This window comes from Epinephelus moara, chromosome 7 (assembly GCF_006386435.1).
Source record: "Epinephelus moara isolate mb chromosome 7, YSFRI_EMoa_1.0, whole genome shotgun sequence".
NCBI lineage: Eukaryota > Metazoa > Chordata > Actinopteri > Perciformes > Serranidae > Epinephelus > Epinephelus moara.
Window position 1 is genome coordinate 35,921,825 of NC_065512.1, and position 18,805 is coordinate 35,940,629.

The 18,805-nt window shown below is 39.8% G+C and overlaps 1 protein-coding gene across 1 annotated transcript in view; it reads right to left on the reverse strand.

Annotated features, from left to right (window-relative positions):
- mlphb (melanophilin b) overlaps positions 1-8,805 on the reverse strand; it is a 58,359-nt gene extending 49,554 nt beyond the window's left edge. Inside the window, exons 1-2 of the mRNA XM_050049900.1 lie at positions 8,737-8,805; positions 3,883-4,054 (exon numbers count right to left, since the gene is read on the reverse strand). Coding sequence (XP_049905857.1) covers positions 3,883-4,007 — 125 coding nt within the window. The 5' untranslated portion in view covers positions 4,008-4,054; positions 8,737-8,805. The remainder of the gene's footprint in view (positions 1-3,882; positions 4,055-8,736) is intronic.
- Between the last annotated feature and the right edge of the window lie 10,000 nt (positions 8,806-18,805).

Genomic DNA, 18,805 nt, shown 5'->3' on the forward strand with positions numbered 1-18,805 from the left:
CAAATCAGTTTTGGCTACAAAAATCCAAGATGGCAACAACCAAAATGCTGAACTTGGGGCTTCAGAATGGAAGTCCACAAACGGATGTCACGGTGGCTTTGTCCATTATTTTATAAAGTCTATGGAATGCACCTAAAACAGTAATCTACAGTGGGCTCGTACAAGTTGTCTGTGATTCATTGTTGATATAGCAATATTGATCATAGTTGCTGTGAAGGTGCATTTATCAATTTTTTTTCTTCACTAGCGGGCAGCAGAGCAAGCTAAAATAACTTTAATATATTATCACCTAATAGTTGTTATGATGAGCATATTAGATAAGTGTTTATCCATGGGTTTGTCACAATGAGTGAGTCCTTTCACATTACACAGTCATTTGATTCATGTGCAGCTTTAGAGTTCAATATTTTAGCCACAATAAAGAGTAGTTAGAAAGTCTTTTGCTGTTAATGCATGGTAAACTTCAGGTTGACATTTCTGCCTGGGCTATGATTATGAATTTGCTTCACATTGAATCATGTTAGGATTTGTAAAACCTTGCAGCAAAAAGGAAAATATTTGTTGACAGAATTTTAATATAAATCAAACCTATAAGTACAGGAAGAAGATTTTGAAAACACACTTTACAGAAAAAATATAACACTTCTATCATGCAGTGTCTGTTATTTTGGTAAAGCAAAACAAAGTCTAAATCATTGCCAAAATAAGCTTTTTCATTTTATAATCCAACATATGTGGTTTCACAAGATTTAGGCGTGGCAGTTTTATGTAAACCACATGAAGATCTGTGCCTATTTATAGATTGCAAAGGCCATGGATGAAAACAACAGTTGCCTCAGCAGCAAACAATGGCTCATTGGAACGGAAAACAAATAGCTAGAGACGAACCTTGGCAGGGACCGCAACATAAGTGGTTGAAATGGAAGGAAACTGTTGTCCAGTATTTGTCAGGAAGGTCACAAACACAAACAAACCTGCATGGCACTAATAATGAAAACGTCTGCCAGCCTCTTGATTGGTAAATCTTCAAAAATAACGAGCATGAAAATGCACAATGACAAAAATAACCTGGTCTTTACAACCAAAGTCTGACTCTGTCTGTCCGTTTCCTCCTTGGCATATGCAGGCTGGAGGAAAATGTTCTTGGAAGGGTCGTTTTATCATGCACACGCAGACACACAAAGGCACTGTGTTTAACAGAGAATGGAAAATATGGGAAATTTTCTGAATGACTTCAAAAAGTGGCTCAAAGTCTGGACCATTTTAATGCAGCTCAGATGAGATATGTGGCCCAAAAACACTGAGAAGTATAACTTCAAGCATTTCATTCTTGGAGATCATAATACTGTATAAATAAGCAAGAAATCAATTTGTCTTAGAAAGCTACCTTGGAAAAATGGTCTTCAGAGTAATACAAATTATTCATGTTTGAGTCACAAGAAAAGATTTGTTAGATCAAGGTAGACCTTAGTAAAAAAGTTTGCTTTATTGGAGGTCCTGCACACCCACACAGGAGTTTTCAATGACTCCGACAGATAAGACTTCCAATCTGGTGAAAATTGGATAGAGCTATTTAAAAACTGTGTGATGTCTCCAAACTATGTACGAAGGAGATGTCAATCCAGAACAGCTTTGACACACCCACACAGTCTTTTAGTGGAAACACCTGTGTGTGGGTCTAGGCAACTGCCTTAACTGAAAGGAGAAGGGCTTCAACATAGTTTCTGCGTTATTACCAAACCATGACATCCTGTCTTGACGCCCTGTCTTGAAGCCCTGTGTCCAAATCCAGTATTAATATCTTGATTATTTCAGTTTATATTAAGGTTATGTGGTGTCTATTCCTAAATAAATCACAAACTAACGATTACACAGGAAACTTGGACAATATAAAATGAAGGTGCCATATGTAATCTGGGGGACGGGTGACATGTGAGCAGAGTCAATAGGAGTCTGTGGCGCATTTTTACCTCAGGGTCACTTTGGCCAATCATGCCCTGATTGTAAAAACTTTGAGGCGTACCAGAAGAGACTGATTCGAGATACACATAGCAGGTGTAAATCTTGCTTTAAAAACGTGCTGCATAATGTTTTCTTCATTTTTCTTCATCCAAGAGGACCACTGCTGCTACTGCTGTGCAGAGGTCAGCCCACATCCAAGGATATAAGGAAATTCCCTCTAAACCTCTTCCTCCCACAGCCTGATATCTAAACCACCCATCAGTCACTGTTGCCAAGGAAACATGTGAGCAGTAGCTCAGAGAGTCAGGAGCAGATGACAGAATCATCTGTTGGAGACGTACAGTTCAACAAAGTTAGCCCAGCCTCCAGGAATAAAGGACAGTATGTAATTTCTGCTCAGTTATACTGAATTTAAATCAAATCAAAAGCCATCAGCTAGATGACTAATTATTGAGCAGGCTACAGGCTTTGAAGACAGGACATGCGATTACTGGCTCACCTGACATGACACATGACAACATAAAGTACAGTGTACCACCATGTGATACAATTACTGGAAAGGGTTTCCATTCAAGTGGGCTTTTTATGCCAGCAATAGCTCTGTCCGCAGGCATTGTTTTCAGGTTGTCCATCTGACTGTCCGACTGGCTGTCTGTCCCATTCTCCTGAACGCAGTATCTCAAGAATGCCCTGCGGGAATTTCTTCAAATTAGGCTATAATGTCCACTAGGACTCAACTATCAACTGATTAGATTTTGGTGGTCAAAGGTCAAGATCACTATCACCTTGCATTCATCTCATTCTCTTGAACACAATATCTCAAGAACACCTTGAATGTCTTCAAATTTGACACAAAAATTCTCTTGGACTTAACAATGAATTGATTAGAATTTGGTGGTCAAAGATCAACGTCACTGGTCTTGTGTCCATCTTATATTCATAAACGCAATATCTCAAAAAGGCCTCGGGGGAGTTTCCTCAAATTTGGCACAAACATCCACTTGGACTTAAAAATAAACAAAATGAAAGAATAAACTAGAATTTGAAGGTCAAAGGTCAAGGTCACTTTTAGCCATAATTAAAGAATTCATATGTAATTATGACAAAATTTCACACAAATGTCCAACAGGATAAAAGGATGAAGTGATGACATTTTATATTCAAAAGGGTCAAAGGTCAGCTTCACTGTGACATCATAATGTTCTGCAAAAATGCTTCTGGTCATTACTCAAAGTCATTACTCAGGAGCGGAAGGGGAGACATTTGGTCAGATACTAAACTGGTGACACTAATCTTGGGTGTCCACCTTGAAACTGTGCTGATTGGTGCTTTGTTGTGGCTGTAACTACACCCAACAGTGATGTCACGAGGACTTGAAGCACGTATGTTTCTACATCACTGCAGTAAGGTGAGTTAAGTTAAACCATGTGTGAACAGGGGCTGTTGGCTTAGTCTTGAAGCAAAACAAGCACGACTAAGTGAAATATTTAAACAAGACAACACTAAGAGTCTACAACCATGCTAGCAGCTCGGTGCTGTACGAAGAGGCACAGCTTTGAGCTAAATGCTAACGCTAGCATGCTATCAAGCTCTCAGTGGCAATACTTTTTGTCCATTAGATTACTGGAATAGGGTTAAAACTGTAAATACATTTGAACCAAAACATAATTTTATAGACATTTGTAAGCAATATATGATTGATTATTACTTGTGTTTTATAAACACAAACCCCCAAAGATTTCAGCTCGATAATAAATGTATACAGCCTGACATTACTCCCAAGAAAATCTCCCAAAACAGTGACAGGAGAGGGAATCCATTGTGAGGCCAATCCTAAAGCCATAAGCCCCAAGAAGTGGCCTCTTTGGGTTTGCTGAGATACAGATATGTATCAAATAGGATGTAATCTTTTTAACATACCCAAGTCTGTCCTCTTCCTTCTTCCTCAAGTCAAAGTCTCGCTGGACGACTTCCCAAACATGCTTGGCCTCCTCGTCTGTGAGCTTGGAGAGATCCAGCTTCTTGCCTGTTGTGGTGCCAGGCATAGTTATAAAGTTGATGCCTGTGAGCTGGCAGGCTGCCTGGTGCTGCGCTACATTAGGATAATAAAAAAATACAATAAGTTGTTTGTAAATGAGCATTTAAAGTGTTAAGAGAGCTATCAGCAGAATGAGGAGGAGTTCACTATGAATGCTAATCTCTGTAAGCAGATATTTTTCTGTAGGTGGCTGGACAAGATTTTGGAATTGGAAGCGTTCCGGTTTCAGTATGTTGGCTGTTTGTTGTCCAAGGAGTATCAACCAATCATGTTTGAGTGGTTGCCTGCAGGTAAACAGTGTGTATCGAGAAAGCAAAATCGGCCAATACTGGCTGTCATCCCCAGAGGCTAAATTGTCGTCAGACTGATAGCTAGCGGGTTCTAAGATTGGCATGTATGCTAATATTTAGGATAAACTGCAGTGATACTAGGCTTGCGCCGATTTCCGGTTTAACCGGCTCGGTCCGGTTTAAGAGCTTCACCCGGTTTAATTCACCTCAAGTGAGGAAAAAAAAAAAAAAGCTATACTATATTATACTATATATATATATATATATATATATATATACTATATTCAACTTATCTTGCATTGTAACATGCATTATAACAACTTAACAACTTAATAAGGTTTATGGTCTATATCTTTTTTAGCGGTTTGACACATGAAACAAATATTTTTCTTTTACTCAGTCAAACCCCAGAAAGAAATCATAAAACCCATAAAACAGGTCCCTCAACACCAAAATTAAATTGTTTTTAACCTGGTTTCTGTAGAACAAAAGAATTACACTCAATTTTCAAAAATACAAATACAACAGTAATCAGTTTCAAGAAAGTATATATTTTTTCCACCAAAGAAAAGAAATGTTCCGCTCCGTTCAGTCAGTTCAATCCAGTTCAAACAAAAAACTCCACTCCGGGATTTCCAAATAACACACAGTTCACAGTTCACAGTTCAGTTCAGTTCAATCCACACAGTTCGCTAAACAAAAGAAAACTCCACCCCAGGTTTTCCCACAACCAAGGAGGTAAAGAAAATCCACTGTTGGCTCTGACTCGGTTCAGTTTCAAAACAATAAATCAACCCAGCCCGAAGGTTCCAAATAAGTAGGCTGACCAAACGTCCTCTTTTGCCCGGACATGTCCACTTTTCACGTCCCATCCGGGGCGTCCGGGGGTTTTTTATAAACTGATGATAATGTCCGGTTTTCCGTGTGTTTGTGTGAGTGCGGCACGGCAGCATATTTCTGTCCGAACCTGAACCAAGCCCGACATTATTTAATGACCAAAGCACTGAGTTTGTGTCACACAGTGGTTACAGGCTATTTAACAGGCCTGGCATGCGCCGTGGGTGCTCAGCTGTGGAGAGGGAGACCTCCGTGTTTGAGACAGGAGCGGGAGGCGGGAGGTCCGACGCTTCTAGCGAGAGGAGAGGGAGAAATAAAACAAAATAAGATGAAATAGGAAAAACCTGTCTCCCTCTTTTATTTTATTTTCAGCGTTTAATCAAGGCGGAGGCGGGCGGCTGGAGGTCCGAGACTTCCAGAGAGGGGTGAGGTAGAAACAAACAGCCAATGTGTGTCTGTGTGTGTTATGTTCAGGTGTTGTCACGTAAATAACAGTGCCCAAGCAATAAACAGGACAGACAATAGGATTTTATTTATTTTTACACTACATTTTCACTGAAAGCTGACTGAATCCGACCCGAGCCCGAATACAATTTATAGCTACATTTTTGACCAAACCCGGCCCGACCTGTCGGGTACCATCAGTCTCGGATTGCCACACTCTAGTGTGTGTATATGTCCCCTATTGGGGCCTATCTGAATTTCTGTCTTTGAGAGATATTATTTTGTAATATAACTGAATTTTCTATCCATACATATAAATTTTAAATATATTAAAATTATAAGGCATCTTTGAGTAAACTGCGAGTATCATTTAAGTAGGCTATGTCGTGGCCGGCCGAGTGTCCTCTTTTTTGGAAATCAAAATATGGTCACCCTAAAATAAGGAATAATGAAACAGAAAGTAACCCCCGGCTTTTGCCAACTCACGGGACCATGTGTGAATGCCGTAATGCTCCGGCGTTGTTTCAGGCGTAGAGGCTCCGTAGGATCCCTTCATATCAATGGCGGAATCTCTGAGTTGAGGCCGGTGGCCGGATGGATGATATTCCACGGGGAAGCGCACCAATTTCGCGGACTTTGAGCGGTGTAAATGCCGTGGTAGGCCGAATACGCAGAGGACTTCTGGCTCATTTCTTGCTCGCCGGCGACTCTCGCTATACTGCCAGGAACGGCATAACGTAGGGGTCGGTCTACCTGGGCTCAGCTGATCGAGCCATCCCACTGGCCGATAGCACCGGTGGGTGTGTCTGGAGGTACCTCAGTGTCTGGAGGTGAGCAAGCCATCAGCTGACTGTCTTATAAAAAAAAATATTTAGAAAATATACATGATCGCCACACTTCATACATTGGAAAGCGGAAGCAACAGTGAACAACATAGATGAAAAACCTGGCCATTGTTGTTGTTTTGATTCCTCCGATCTTTTACCTCCGATCTTTTATTACCGATTCCGATTTTGTAAAAATAACGTGATCGGCGCCGATACCCGATCCGACATCCCTACTTATAACCTCGCTGAGAGAATCCTTCCATTTTCTAAATAGGCTTTTATTGTGAAATATTTGTAGGAACTTGTTGTGGAGGATACAGTAGCTTGAATGTTTACATACGGTACTTCAAATGAAGCTCCTGCCATCTGCTGACGCTTTTAGGTGACTACAACAACATGTCAGCTGGCACATGAACAGACACAGTGACTCAAATAATAGTAAAAGTAATACAAATAGGACAAGAATAACCCGATGACATCACACACATCGTGAAAGACGACCGGGGATAATTGGTGAGTACCATCATGTAGTGTGTCATGTCTGTCGGCCAAGTCACGGCACGATTTTCTGACTCCACAATCGTGTAATGTGACATAGTGACTTTCAGAACGGGCAGAAAAGTCGTGTAGTGTGTACCAGGCATAATGCAAGTCCTCCTGAGTAGGAGCGAGTGGGGATTTTACTGACGATCCTGCGGAATGTTTTAGACTCCACCGCAGACAATGCCAGCATTTCTTCTACCACGTAGCGAACCACAAGCTTCATGACCTCTACTACTTTGTAAAGCGTTACTTTGTACCCAACTCTGGCTGTAAATGGGTCACACTTCTTTTTCTCTTGCTACTATGCAAGGACCATAATTATTTGCCCAACTGCTGGTAGTCATTCATCAGCAAAACTTAAACATGAGTAATAATTAGCATTTTATTAAAGGGCCCAGGTCACTTTTTGGTAGGGGTGGTATATTTTCTTTTACAGTGTAGCTTTTACAACTGTATATATGAAAGAGTAGGTATGAAACACTGTATGTGTTTGAGAGTCATTCTTAAGCTTTCAGTCAACAGTCAATTCCTAAATCTTACTTAAAAAAACTGCTGTCAGTCTTTTAGGCTGCTGTTTTCTCCAAACAAAACAGACCAGAATAATAGTACTGACCATGGGTCAGTGATTTAGAGCATTGGTTTAGATAAGGGTGCTTAAAACCTCTCTGCCACATGCATCTGTCCTGTGATCTGGGATGGTCTGGCACAGTTCAACCATCACATTGCTGAGGGATCTTAATCAAGTCTCTGTTAAATGGAACTTTTCCAAATATTCCACATGGTGCCGCATGGGTTACAGAGGATGAGGTGACTCTACTCAGGCTGACAGAATGATGCACACGTGCACACATACTGTACGTCTTCACATACAACCAATACAGACCAACATAATCAGTAAAGGAATGCTCAGGAACATCACATAATTGTGTTGTTTACCACAGGCCATGTAAAAAAGACTGGGCAACCTAATTTAATTTCTGCTTATGCAATTGGGCACTAATGGGAAAAACAAGCATGCAAGTTTAACAGGGAAACAAGTCACATCTAAATGGTAGAATGTGAGTACTCATCCAGAAAAATAGTGCTTATAACTTTCCCACAGTTAAGGTCTTGTACAGCCAAGCAGTATACATTGGCTCTACATGTATTTGCTTAGCAGGTGTGAGCAACTTGGTATCGACTTCTGTTGTATTAAGGAAACATTGTGCTAATATGCATTTTAAAATAGCAACATATTCCTTACAGTATTGTAGTCTTTATTCCATAGCCAATGAAATCTTAATTTTATGGTGTGTTGTCTACAGAGGATTTTCTGTATTTGATTCCTGCTGGATGCGCACAACTCAGCAGGTGCATATTTGAAGGACGTGTTGTGTTTGCAAAAGGTTTGGCTTGATAACAGGTGTAGAGACACAAACCTGGGATAGTTCAGTAAGAACAGTACAGATAAAGCATACATTTTTACTTTATTCCACTCCAAACCCCCTTACACGCATGTATAAGGAGTTTTAATTCTGGCAATCTTGGGTACCTTTCAGTACATTTAAGTTGGCAAAGGCTATCTGTCATTTGCTTAAAAATTACTGAATGCATGAAATTAGTTTTCTAAAAACACTTTTGGAGTTCATGAGTTTATTTGAAATGAGCCCACAGACAGTTTAAGTAGCAAAAATCTCCAAAAGGAAGCAACGATTGGATTAAAATTCCTGTCTCTTAGATACAAACACTTGTACATTAACACATTTTTTTTCTCTTATCATCATGAGGAGATCCAATGTATGTAAATATATCTTACCTTGGTGTTGACAGAGTAGCCTGCAGACAGTATTTCCTCTGAAGGCAGACCAGACTGACTGCAGGGCAAACTAAATAGCAGACAGCAATGCTAATCACATGTCTAGTCAACCAGGAGGAAGAAAGGCAGGGAGACAAGCCTCCTCTCCGCCTTCTTTGACTTTACTTCAAAGAGCCTGGCTATGTCACCCCCCCTCCCGGCCTCATTGACAGTAAAATTAAATACATTGTAACAGCTATTGGTGTTTATGTTGGCAAATCGCTGATTAATGGGAAATCAGTTTTTGGAGGCAAATATTTGGGGAATTTTCTTGCTTGGACAGTATTCAAGTGTGCAGTGATCATGAGGCTATGTAGAGGCCAGTTGGGCTTAGGCACCCAGTCACGTGGATCCTATGTTATAGGAGAGACAAGTGATGCATGACATCAGAGCAATTAACTCAGAGGTGACAGCCCTTTGTTAATACCTGTAAGTCTTGTAGGAACAAAAACATTGGGAGGTCTAATGTCTAAAGTTACAGCAGCAGCATAGGAATGCAAAGCCTTCAAAAACATTTTTTCTCAGTTGATAATTGATGCAATGTTGATTTAAGGATACTAAGTGGTAGAATAAAGTTGTAAGACTGCTGTTTGCCCAGTGGGCGGGTCGCCCTTCTTACTCAGAGAGCAGTAAGGTTCCTCAGATGAAGCCAAACATTTACACATGGGATAACAACGTGGAAGACAAAGTTGCAATTGTTTTTATGTGTCGAGGTCATTAAAATTACTCTAATGTGATGTGAGAGCAGAGTTGGAAGAAGTAAGCATGGTCATCACAAAGGAAACTGCATCGATTGTGACAAAATGTACTTTTAAAATCTGATTAGGGCAAATTTGGAAGAATACAACTGAATTTGAAAATCAAAATGACTGAATTGAGAGAACTTGTCTTTGTTCATTTATTTATCTCATTCTGCTCTCATAAACAAAAGGATTTACTCCCATTTTCTTCCTCCCTACAAAAGGTTGATTTTAGCCATGTGACCCATCCAGCAGTCCAGCTTTCATGTTTGCTCAACCAGCAGGCCCAATCATCTTCAAAGAGAGTATAAACAAGAACACAGTCTTTTATCTTTTATTTTAGTTTTTTTCTACACTTCACATTTTTGTGAGTTAAATTACATTCTTGTGTTTGAATGCGTACAGTAGTTATTTTTATTCAAAAACAATAAAGACTGAGCTGGTACTCAGGGCAGTATTCTGCTTACTGAAGTAACCTTTGGCATTTGTATTTTCAGCTCAGGCATGGCAGTCTGAGAAAAAAATCAACCCAGTCTGACACAGTCCTGTCTTTTCTTTTTTTTTACATCAGGTGCACATGTAAGGCACAACATAAGGTACCCTGTAGAGTTTTTGTACACCAGTGGTGCTATCAAGCAATATTTTCACAAGTATTTCACAACTATTTTGTTTGTACTGTGCATGTGTGTGGGGATGCACACGGACATGCCTTGTAATCAAATCAAAGTCAAAGTCGTATAATGTCAAGAGTGACAAGAGAAGGAGGAAAAAAAAAAATGGTTACGTTTAGGAAAAAAACTTGATTTTGGTTAAAATGATTAAAGCATATAAGGGACGTAAGTGATGTAAACTTACATACTTTGTGTGGTTACATTAAGTACCTAAGTACAGTACTTTGTGTTGTAACATAAAGTTCATAAAGTCACGTAACTATTAACTTTTGATTTCACACGGGGAACAAACGGATGGTTACAGAAGGTAACCGTGGTTCTATGAATGAAGGTCAACACGCCACCATATGGGTCACTCTCTCCGAGGGTGAGCTGTTTCAGGAGACAATCAGCAAATCAGAGCTTACTAATAGAGCTCACCTGCCCGGTCTCTTTTCTCCGACTGAGACCGAACCAGCCTTCTGAATGACAATGCAAGCTGGCGTGTTGACCTTCATTCATAGAACCACGGTTACCTTCTGTAACCATCCGTTCTATTTCATATCAGGTCAACACACCACCGTATGGACCAACTGAATAGCAAATAAGGTCAGGCAGCAGGTGTAGTGAGGCTAAAAACACTCAGGACAACAGTTCACTGATCAGAACAGATTTTGTCTTTATTGAAGAAAAAAATAAAGCCTCAGGGCACAACAGCCAAGACCGACGAAGGTCACCTGCTGCAAAGGAAAACACCATCCACCTTTTCTGTTCCCCTTTTTATGAACAGAATAAGGCCCATATTAAACACAACCACCGGGTGAACACTAACCCTGAAGCCATGACCCCGCATGGCAGGAACGTCCGAATACGTTTCCATTCCTTGATTACCCGGTAAGTTATTCATATTCCTTTAGTCTGTAAGGGTCCACTGATAAAAAGAATGAAAAGGGTTTGTCATATAAACTAATCTAAGTTATAACAGGATAAAGTGGTGCTGGGTCAGTATGTCGGGTACCACAGAGTGCTGTAAAAAGAGTGTCATAATGTTCTCTCTCTAATGCCTTGTCTGTTGGAGCTAGATGAAATGAATGATTTGCAATTGATTTGTTACTTGAAGCCTAATTTTTATATAATATTCATACTGGTTCAAATGATTTGATCCTTTTTTCCATCTTTGCTGAGCAACACTTTTGTGTAAAAGGAATTAAAGGCCTCTCTCATATAGATGCCTTTCCCAAATGTGAGCCTGGTGACTTCAGTGATTCAAGCAAATAATAGCCTAAGCTACTAATTTAAGTTTTACAGTAATTCTTGTTTCCACCACAACAGAAGTTTCTCATTGACTTTGCATTGGCATTGTTTCCTGTTTCCATAACACAGTTTAAATACATTTTTTGCCACCCACCACATAATGTGTTGTTAAGAGTTTAGAGTATCCAGTGGAGTAGATGTAGAGTATCCATTTCACATATTTCAATGAGACCAGGCTGGATCGACAGTTAGTAGCAGTAAAGCACAAAGAAATGTAGCAATGTGCCACAAAAGGCAGCGAAAAAGACTGGATACAAACATGGATACAAACAGTAAACAATTTTAAATATATAAAAAATGGTTTTGCAAATGTTTTATGAGGAAGAAAATGCATTCAACCTGTTTGTTGGACCTCAAGGATTCCTTCTACTCCACTACATGGAAATACTGCATTGTTTTTTAGAAATAAAACTCCACAGTTCTGTGTTACGGAGGTGCACTGAAATGAATTCACTGAATGTGAATTATGCAAGAAATCAGAAAATGTGTAAACAACTATCATGTTTATATGTTTTTGAAGGCAGATGTCTTGTGTAATTTATAACAGTGGTTCCCAGGCGGTCCAGCCACGAGGTCCAGATTTCTCCTTAGTCATTAATTCAAGGTCCACACAGTTGAATACATTCAGCGTCATACTGGTGTTTGGCCATGTCATCGAGCTAGTTTGCTGTCTCTGTCAAGTGGTTGTTCAATAGTCACTCACTCCACAGTATGTATACAGTAAGTATAATAAAAGCTCTGTGCCGAAAATTCACTGTATTTGAAAATAAAGTGTGTTTTGTACAGAGGTGACACATTGGCCAGTCACTTGCAGTCCATTCAGAATGGACCTGTGACTCACTTTTTAAGTCACATGTATGTGTCACACGTACTGAACTGTTCAGAATCATAAATATACAATAACTTTTCTTAATACCTTTTAATCAAGTTTAATTATTGATGCATTACTGTTGAGGCATTCAAGTCCCGACAATGTTCACAATGTTTACTTATAAATACCTACTAGAAGTCAAAGCTTAAAAAAACAAGCATGTTGATAGGACCGTATTTACCAAGTTTCTGAAAACATTTGACATTTTAAGATAGCTGGTGATGATTTAACTTGCCAGATGAGTGGAAACCTCCCCAAAACAACAAGAACTTCAAACGGTCTTTGAATTCCATGAGAAAAAACACTACAACAAAGGTTTGGCTTCAGCACAGTCACTTCCTGCAGTTATCTTCTGGTGTGTGTTAGCATTAAATTCCTCCCATATTATGTTGGACATCATCCAGTGCAAACAAGCTAGTGTATATAAAAATCCTGGACAGTGCACGATCAACAGGTCTGTATGTTTGATTTCCACTTTCCCTGTACTGGCCTGCAGAACCAGAGCTATTTAAAGGGATAGTTTAGATTTTCTGCAGTGGGCCTGTGTGGGGTACTTATAAATACTCAGGGTATTACAAACAGGAGTTTAGAGAAGTGACAGGAGTGCCAAAGCAGAGCTAAGCAATGTACTGTTGTGGATGGGTGCAGCAGTAGAATTTATTTTAGCCACCTTAAAAAGTCCCAACTAAAACAAGTCTCACCTAAAAAAATCAAAAACAGCTAAAGTGTGCACTATATTGAAAATATTTTCCTCAATTTACCTTTCCATCAGACATCCCTCTCTGATAGGGAAGCCATTCGTTGCTTCCGTTCCCCAGCCATGCACTCATCAAAACCATCAGACTCCACTGAAAAACCCCCCAGTAATTTTGGCTTGTTGAACACAGAAGCTGCTGGTCTACCGCTACCTCCATCAGTTAGTTTATTTGTGTTCGTGTTTGACTTTGATAAATTTGATCTAACCCTTTTAAACACCAAATTTACACAACAGCACAAACATAACCATTTAATTACTCAGTGTAGCCTGGCTTTGAAGAGAGTGTTAACAGCTGGGCCAGATTATCCAGTGGGCATTCTGTGCACGTGTCCAGGGGCCCACGCCACTTGAAGGCCCATGCAAGCAGCACCAATAAAAAAAACAAAACAAAACAGGAGTTCTTTTCAAAAAGGCCATGACACAATACATAACCAATAAGAATCACATTCATATTCTTTTAACCTAAACAGTATGATATGATTGGTCAGATACATTAGTGGCAGTCTGTGTTGCATTTGACCCTGCTACACCGTCCAGATAAATCGTCTCTCCCAAACCATGTCAGCCAGGTAATGTTAGTCAGCCAGGCCACAGCTGCAGTAGTTTGGAAAATGAATGAAACAAGCAGCAAAAGTGTGTGAAGGAGAAAATGAGATAAAGAAGAGAGGGAGCCATCACTATTAAGAAGTGTGCCATCAGTTGACACATTTTTCATTAAAGAGTAACTAAACCCCCAAACGACTTTTTATTAGTTGAAAAGCAATGTATTTGGGTATTTAGTAGTGTTGTTGGATGATTCAGGTCCAAATCTTGACATCTGAGTGTGAATTTGACATATTATGTTAATAAAAAATATATCCTCCTACAGGTTGAAACCTGGCTATTGCAATTGAATTTTGCTATTCGCTGTTCTGGTGCCAAGTGACGTATATGAATCACAATGAAAAGTTGTTAATAAGATGAGGTGCCTACAGTTAGCACTTACAGCAGCCAGCACAACCAGAGGCTGTGGCAGCAGCTCATAGTGACTGGATTTACAAGGCATCTGACCTGGTTCTGTGGCTGTGGAAAGAGGAGAGGAGGAGATCATCAGACAGATACAGAGTCAGCCACTGGAGAGCAGATGAGGAGAACAAGAGAGAGGTCGACATATATTATCCATTGTCAGATACTTGAAGCAATTTAGGCAAGTTTGGTTAGTCTACTTTCAATGGTTACCTTCAGTGATGGAATGTGCTTTACTGAAATATTGACGTTTTGTGCTTCGTCGTACTCCACTACATCTCAGGCAAATATTGTTCTTTTAACTCCACTACATTTGATTGATAACTTTAGTTACTTTACAGATTTAAATTATAAATAAATTAAAAATCAACTAATAAATTATGATCTATATAATTATAGGTTCTACCCAGCAGTAGGCTGTATGAAGTGTTAAACCTAAAAGTCAATTGGGGGACCTTGAGAGCGACTTTGCAAGCACAGTGTGAAATAATACACTGATCACAAACAATATAGTGATAGTGCACATCAAATTAAACAGCAGAACCTGGGCTACAAGGCTGTAAAAACCCTTTTTACATGCCCCAAACACAGCTCAAACAACAACTAAATAAACAACAACAACAACTAACTCCAACAACTCCATACAGCACCGATATCCCGACCCACTTGGTATATTTTGGGCTCTAACTCAACCGCACATTATGCAAAACACACACCTTCATCTCAAATGAAAGCTAAGACTCCGCTGTTTCCACACATATGCCAAATCACTCTAACCCAAACCATCAGAGAGCTAGAGGCCAAAGAACAACAACAACAGAAATCTTTTCGCCAAAATATGTTTGTAATATCTCTCTTACCTTGTTGTTTTTGCCATGAAAAGCGCATTCTGTCGTTGAATCACGCTTCATTTCCATTTTACCGGATGTGGTCCGTCATTCAAATGAATCCGGGCGGAAAAAAGGTTCCGGGGGAAGCATAACATTAGGTACGTTCGAGATGAGCCAGGCCTGCGCAGATTCAATCACCGGAGATCGGCGCACAGTGCATGCCGGTTAGTTTTGTGTCCGACTTCATCCCAACTTGCTCTGACGTATTACAAAAGTGGACGGTGATAAAACCGCGAGAGCGAGGCGGCCACAGTTTTTAGAGCCAGGCGCTGCAGTTGCTCTCCACCGACTGCACCGCCTGGCTCTCACCTGTTCTAACAGCTGATTGGTTTAGATGTCGACTTAACAATATGACGTTTTAGATAAACTACTCATTTTTGTTGAATTGTAGAGATTAAGATTGTATTTGTCTGATTTGAAGGTTTATTCTGTGAACAGAAAACATGTGTGACTGATGGTGAAGTTTAGTTGTCAGGGACTAAATAGGCCTACATTCATCATAAACTATACAGAGTATACTGTATATTAATATTGGACTGTTTTAATTATTGAAGTCCTATTTAGCAACACAGAGACTTGTGGTCAGTGGGATGTGAGGATTCTTAAAATAACGTGTACAGATGTGAAGCCCTGACTGTATCTGACTGAGCCTTAATGAAAGCTGTTGTCTTGTATTTCTTTTCCTCTGAAAATATGAACCTTATAGTCAAACACAATTTATTCAGCCTGTGTAGTTGAGGGGGCAGGTCAAACTGATATGATGCTGATTTACAGAATTCATGTCAAATGGAGGATAAACCATGAACATAAACTACAGATCACCTGTAAAGCATTTTAATAAACTAATCTATCATAATTAAAACAACTGAAGACTGAAAACAAACTGATATATGGGTCTGATCACTTTTTTAATGAATTGACATCATTCCAGACAGGATGTTAGTGTGTCTGTGACTTCCTGTACGGACGGAAGACTGCTGGAAACTGTCGGGAAACTGTCCGCAGCTTTTTGTCACTGCCCCCCGCTGCAGCCGCCTGCTCTCGTCTACTTTACAGGAGAGGCGCAGTTCATCTCGAATGAGCCTAATGACCACTCACAGCAGCTGACATTGCCCCACAATGCGTTCTGCTGACTCTGATTGGCTTACAGTGCTGTCAATCTTGTTTTGGTGGGTATAGCGTCATTCTATTGGCTCTAACAAATCAAACGAGGTGTCAATCACTCGAATCGGCCAAGCCGTCACGGAGATACAGGCCTCCAAAACTCAGAATAGAAACTCAGGTTCAAATATAGTAGGTGTATATTGGTCAGTTTGGAGTGGGAAATAGAGGAAAAAAACGAAACGGACAGTTGTATGTGTATACCCTAAACATCAGTAGGGATTTACAGAAACAAAAAATGAAAGATATAGGATTGTACATGACAAAAATCACATGCAAACATGGTGCAATTTTGGAGAGCTCACCTGAATTTTCTGTACTAAAACCTCTCTAATATTGTTCTGCTTCACTTTATCAGAATCAACCTTTGCAGAGTTAATGTTCACATATTGTACTATGATGTGATAGAGGTTTAGAGCTGCAGCTGCATCATTCCAAAGGGATACTCATCCTGAAAATGCTTTTTTTTAAGGCGAACCTCAAAATATTTCATTTGTGCTGTGTGCCATCTTCATTTACTCCTCACATATAACATATATAAAATATTAAAAGGTTTAAAATTAGCTCCACCTTTAGCAGCTGCAGCATTAAAGTAATGACCACATTAATGAATGAATGAATGAATATAATCCAATAATATGTGTGATTGAAGGGATAATTGAAATGACCCAGTCTTGCATTGTACCTCTTTAATACTGTTCTTTGTTAAAGAGTTTGAATGCAGGATTTTAACATGTATTCTAGTATTTTTACACCAGTATTTCTATTTTACTTAAGTAAAAGAAATACTTCCTCCACCACTGGTTACTTTTAATTTTCCATATGAATTAGAACGGTTTTGTCCTGTATGCCATATATATATATATATATATGTATAAGACATTAAAGAAAGAAAGAAAACCTGACCACCACACCAGGGGCCCATCAGACTTTTGTGCCCAGGGGCCTGTAACATGATGATTCGGGCCCATAGACTGTATATACAGATGAATGACATGACAGCTCCCCAAAAAGGAAGCCGATACATCTTCATTGCCTCCTGGTGCCTGGCTGCAGAATAGGTCATAAAGCCTGCCCCTTCCATGTTAATGAATGGGACATGGGCCAAACAAAAAACTCAAGGTACATGTCAAATACTTCTTTCCCCAAAGATTCTTAATCCAGCTGCTGTATGTTCAAGTGTTTGTTTTTTGATAAGTTTTGTTTCAATTTGTTATTTAATGTTATAAAACAGGGATTTTTTTTTCTGGGATATTTTTGCTTCACTTCTGTACAGTTGGGGTAAGTGGAGACACGTCATTTATCTTTATGGTCAATCTATGTTTTGGACTGGGTAAAAGGTTCCAGTTCCCAATCGAAAATCGCTGTCTAATAGTACGGTAAAGCAGTGAAAATATTCTAAATATAGTGCACACTTCAACTGAGAGTGACTTTTTTAGGTGGTACTATTTTTTAGGTGGTTAAAATATGTTTTGTTGCTGGCCTCTCCAGCCTGCTTCATTCAGACTAGTGGTGTGCCAACTGACATTCACTGTATGTAATAAACTTACTGTTGATTAGTACTTCATAAATCTCCACTTCAAAAGATCCAAACAATCCCTTTAAGGCAACTTGAGACAAAGGAGATGCATCTCATGCAATATATCAGTGCTACAGAGCCCCCAGTGTCACAGTTTTCATTTTCTTGCAATATTTTTTGCATTATGTGTTGGTCCAGTCAATTCAACATACATTGCCAATTCAGGGAAACGGTCTGCAGATACTACTCAAGGGAAGCAGGTTTTGACACTGTACATGATGCATTTACCCCTCTCAAAAACGGGAACTCCAATGGCATACAGCTGCTGGCTGCAGCTGCTCTTGTTGTACCATGTGAAGCTGTGGCTACAGCTGTGGATATGGTTATTGCACAGGCCACGTCTGCATTTGTGGTTGAATCCGTGATGCTATGGATATGGTTACAGTAGCTGTACTGTTATAATGCTATACTGCTCCAACAACGAATTGTAAAGCCACACAGTTTTGAAGACATGACAGTGTTACCAGTACGCCCCAGGAATTCAGCAATCCAGAAGCTTCATTACAACACTAGACAAGCAGCCCAAAGACCAGAGGAAAATATTGCCATTGTAAGTTTCTGCAAGACAGGAATATGTTACATTTGCACGCTTCATACGTATGTGTCATGTCAACATTTCTAAAGTGGGACTGTATATAAGCTGACTTTGTCATCTGTAGGGGGAAGGGATGGTGGATGGCACAACATCTCCACACATTCTAACTCCAGCCTCATCACATATCGACATTTGGTCATTAACTTTCCACACCCACATATGACATGCAAGATACAAGCATTGTGAGTTTTCAAAATACACTTCTGCTTACACAGGAAATGTACAGTTTGCACACAGTCTCTTTCAAAATAAATGCACTACGTTGATACAGCACAACAATGCACATGGTTATGTTTAGCCAACACACACACGGTTGGGTTTAGGCTAGTCTCGCTCACCAGACCTTTCTCAAGAAAAGAAAGGTCTGGCTGGGCCGACTCTGACTGTGAGATTGGAGAAAAAAACGCCCCGGCTGCTTGTACTTCTTTCAACCAATCACAATCGTTCTGGGCGGTGCCACAGCAACGG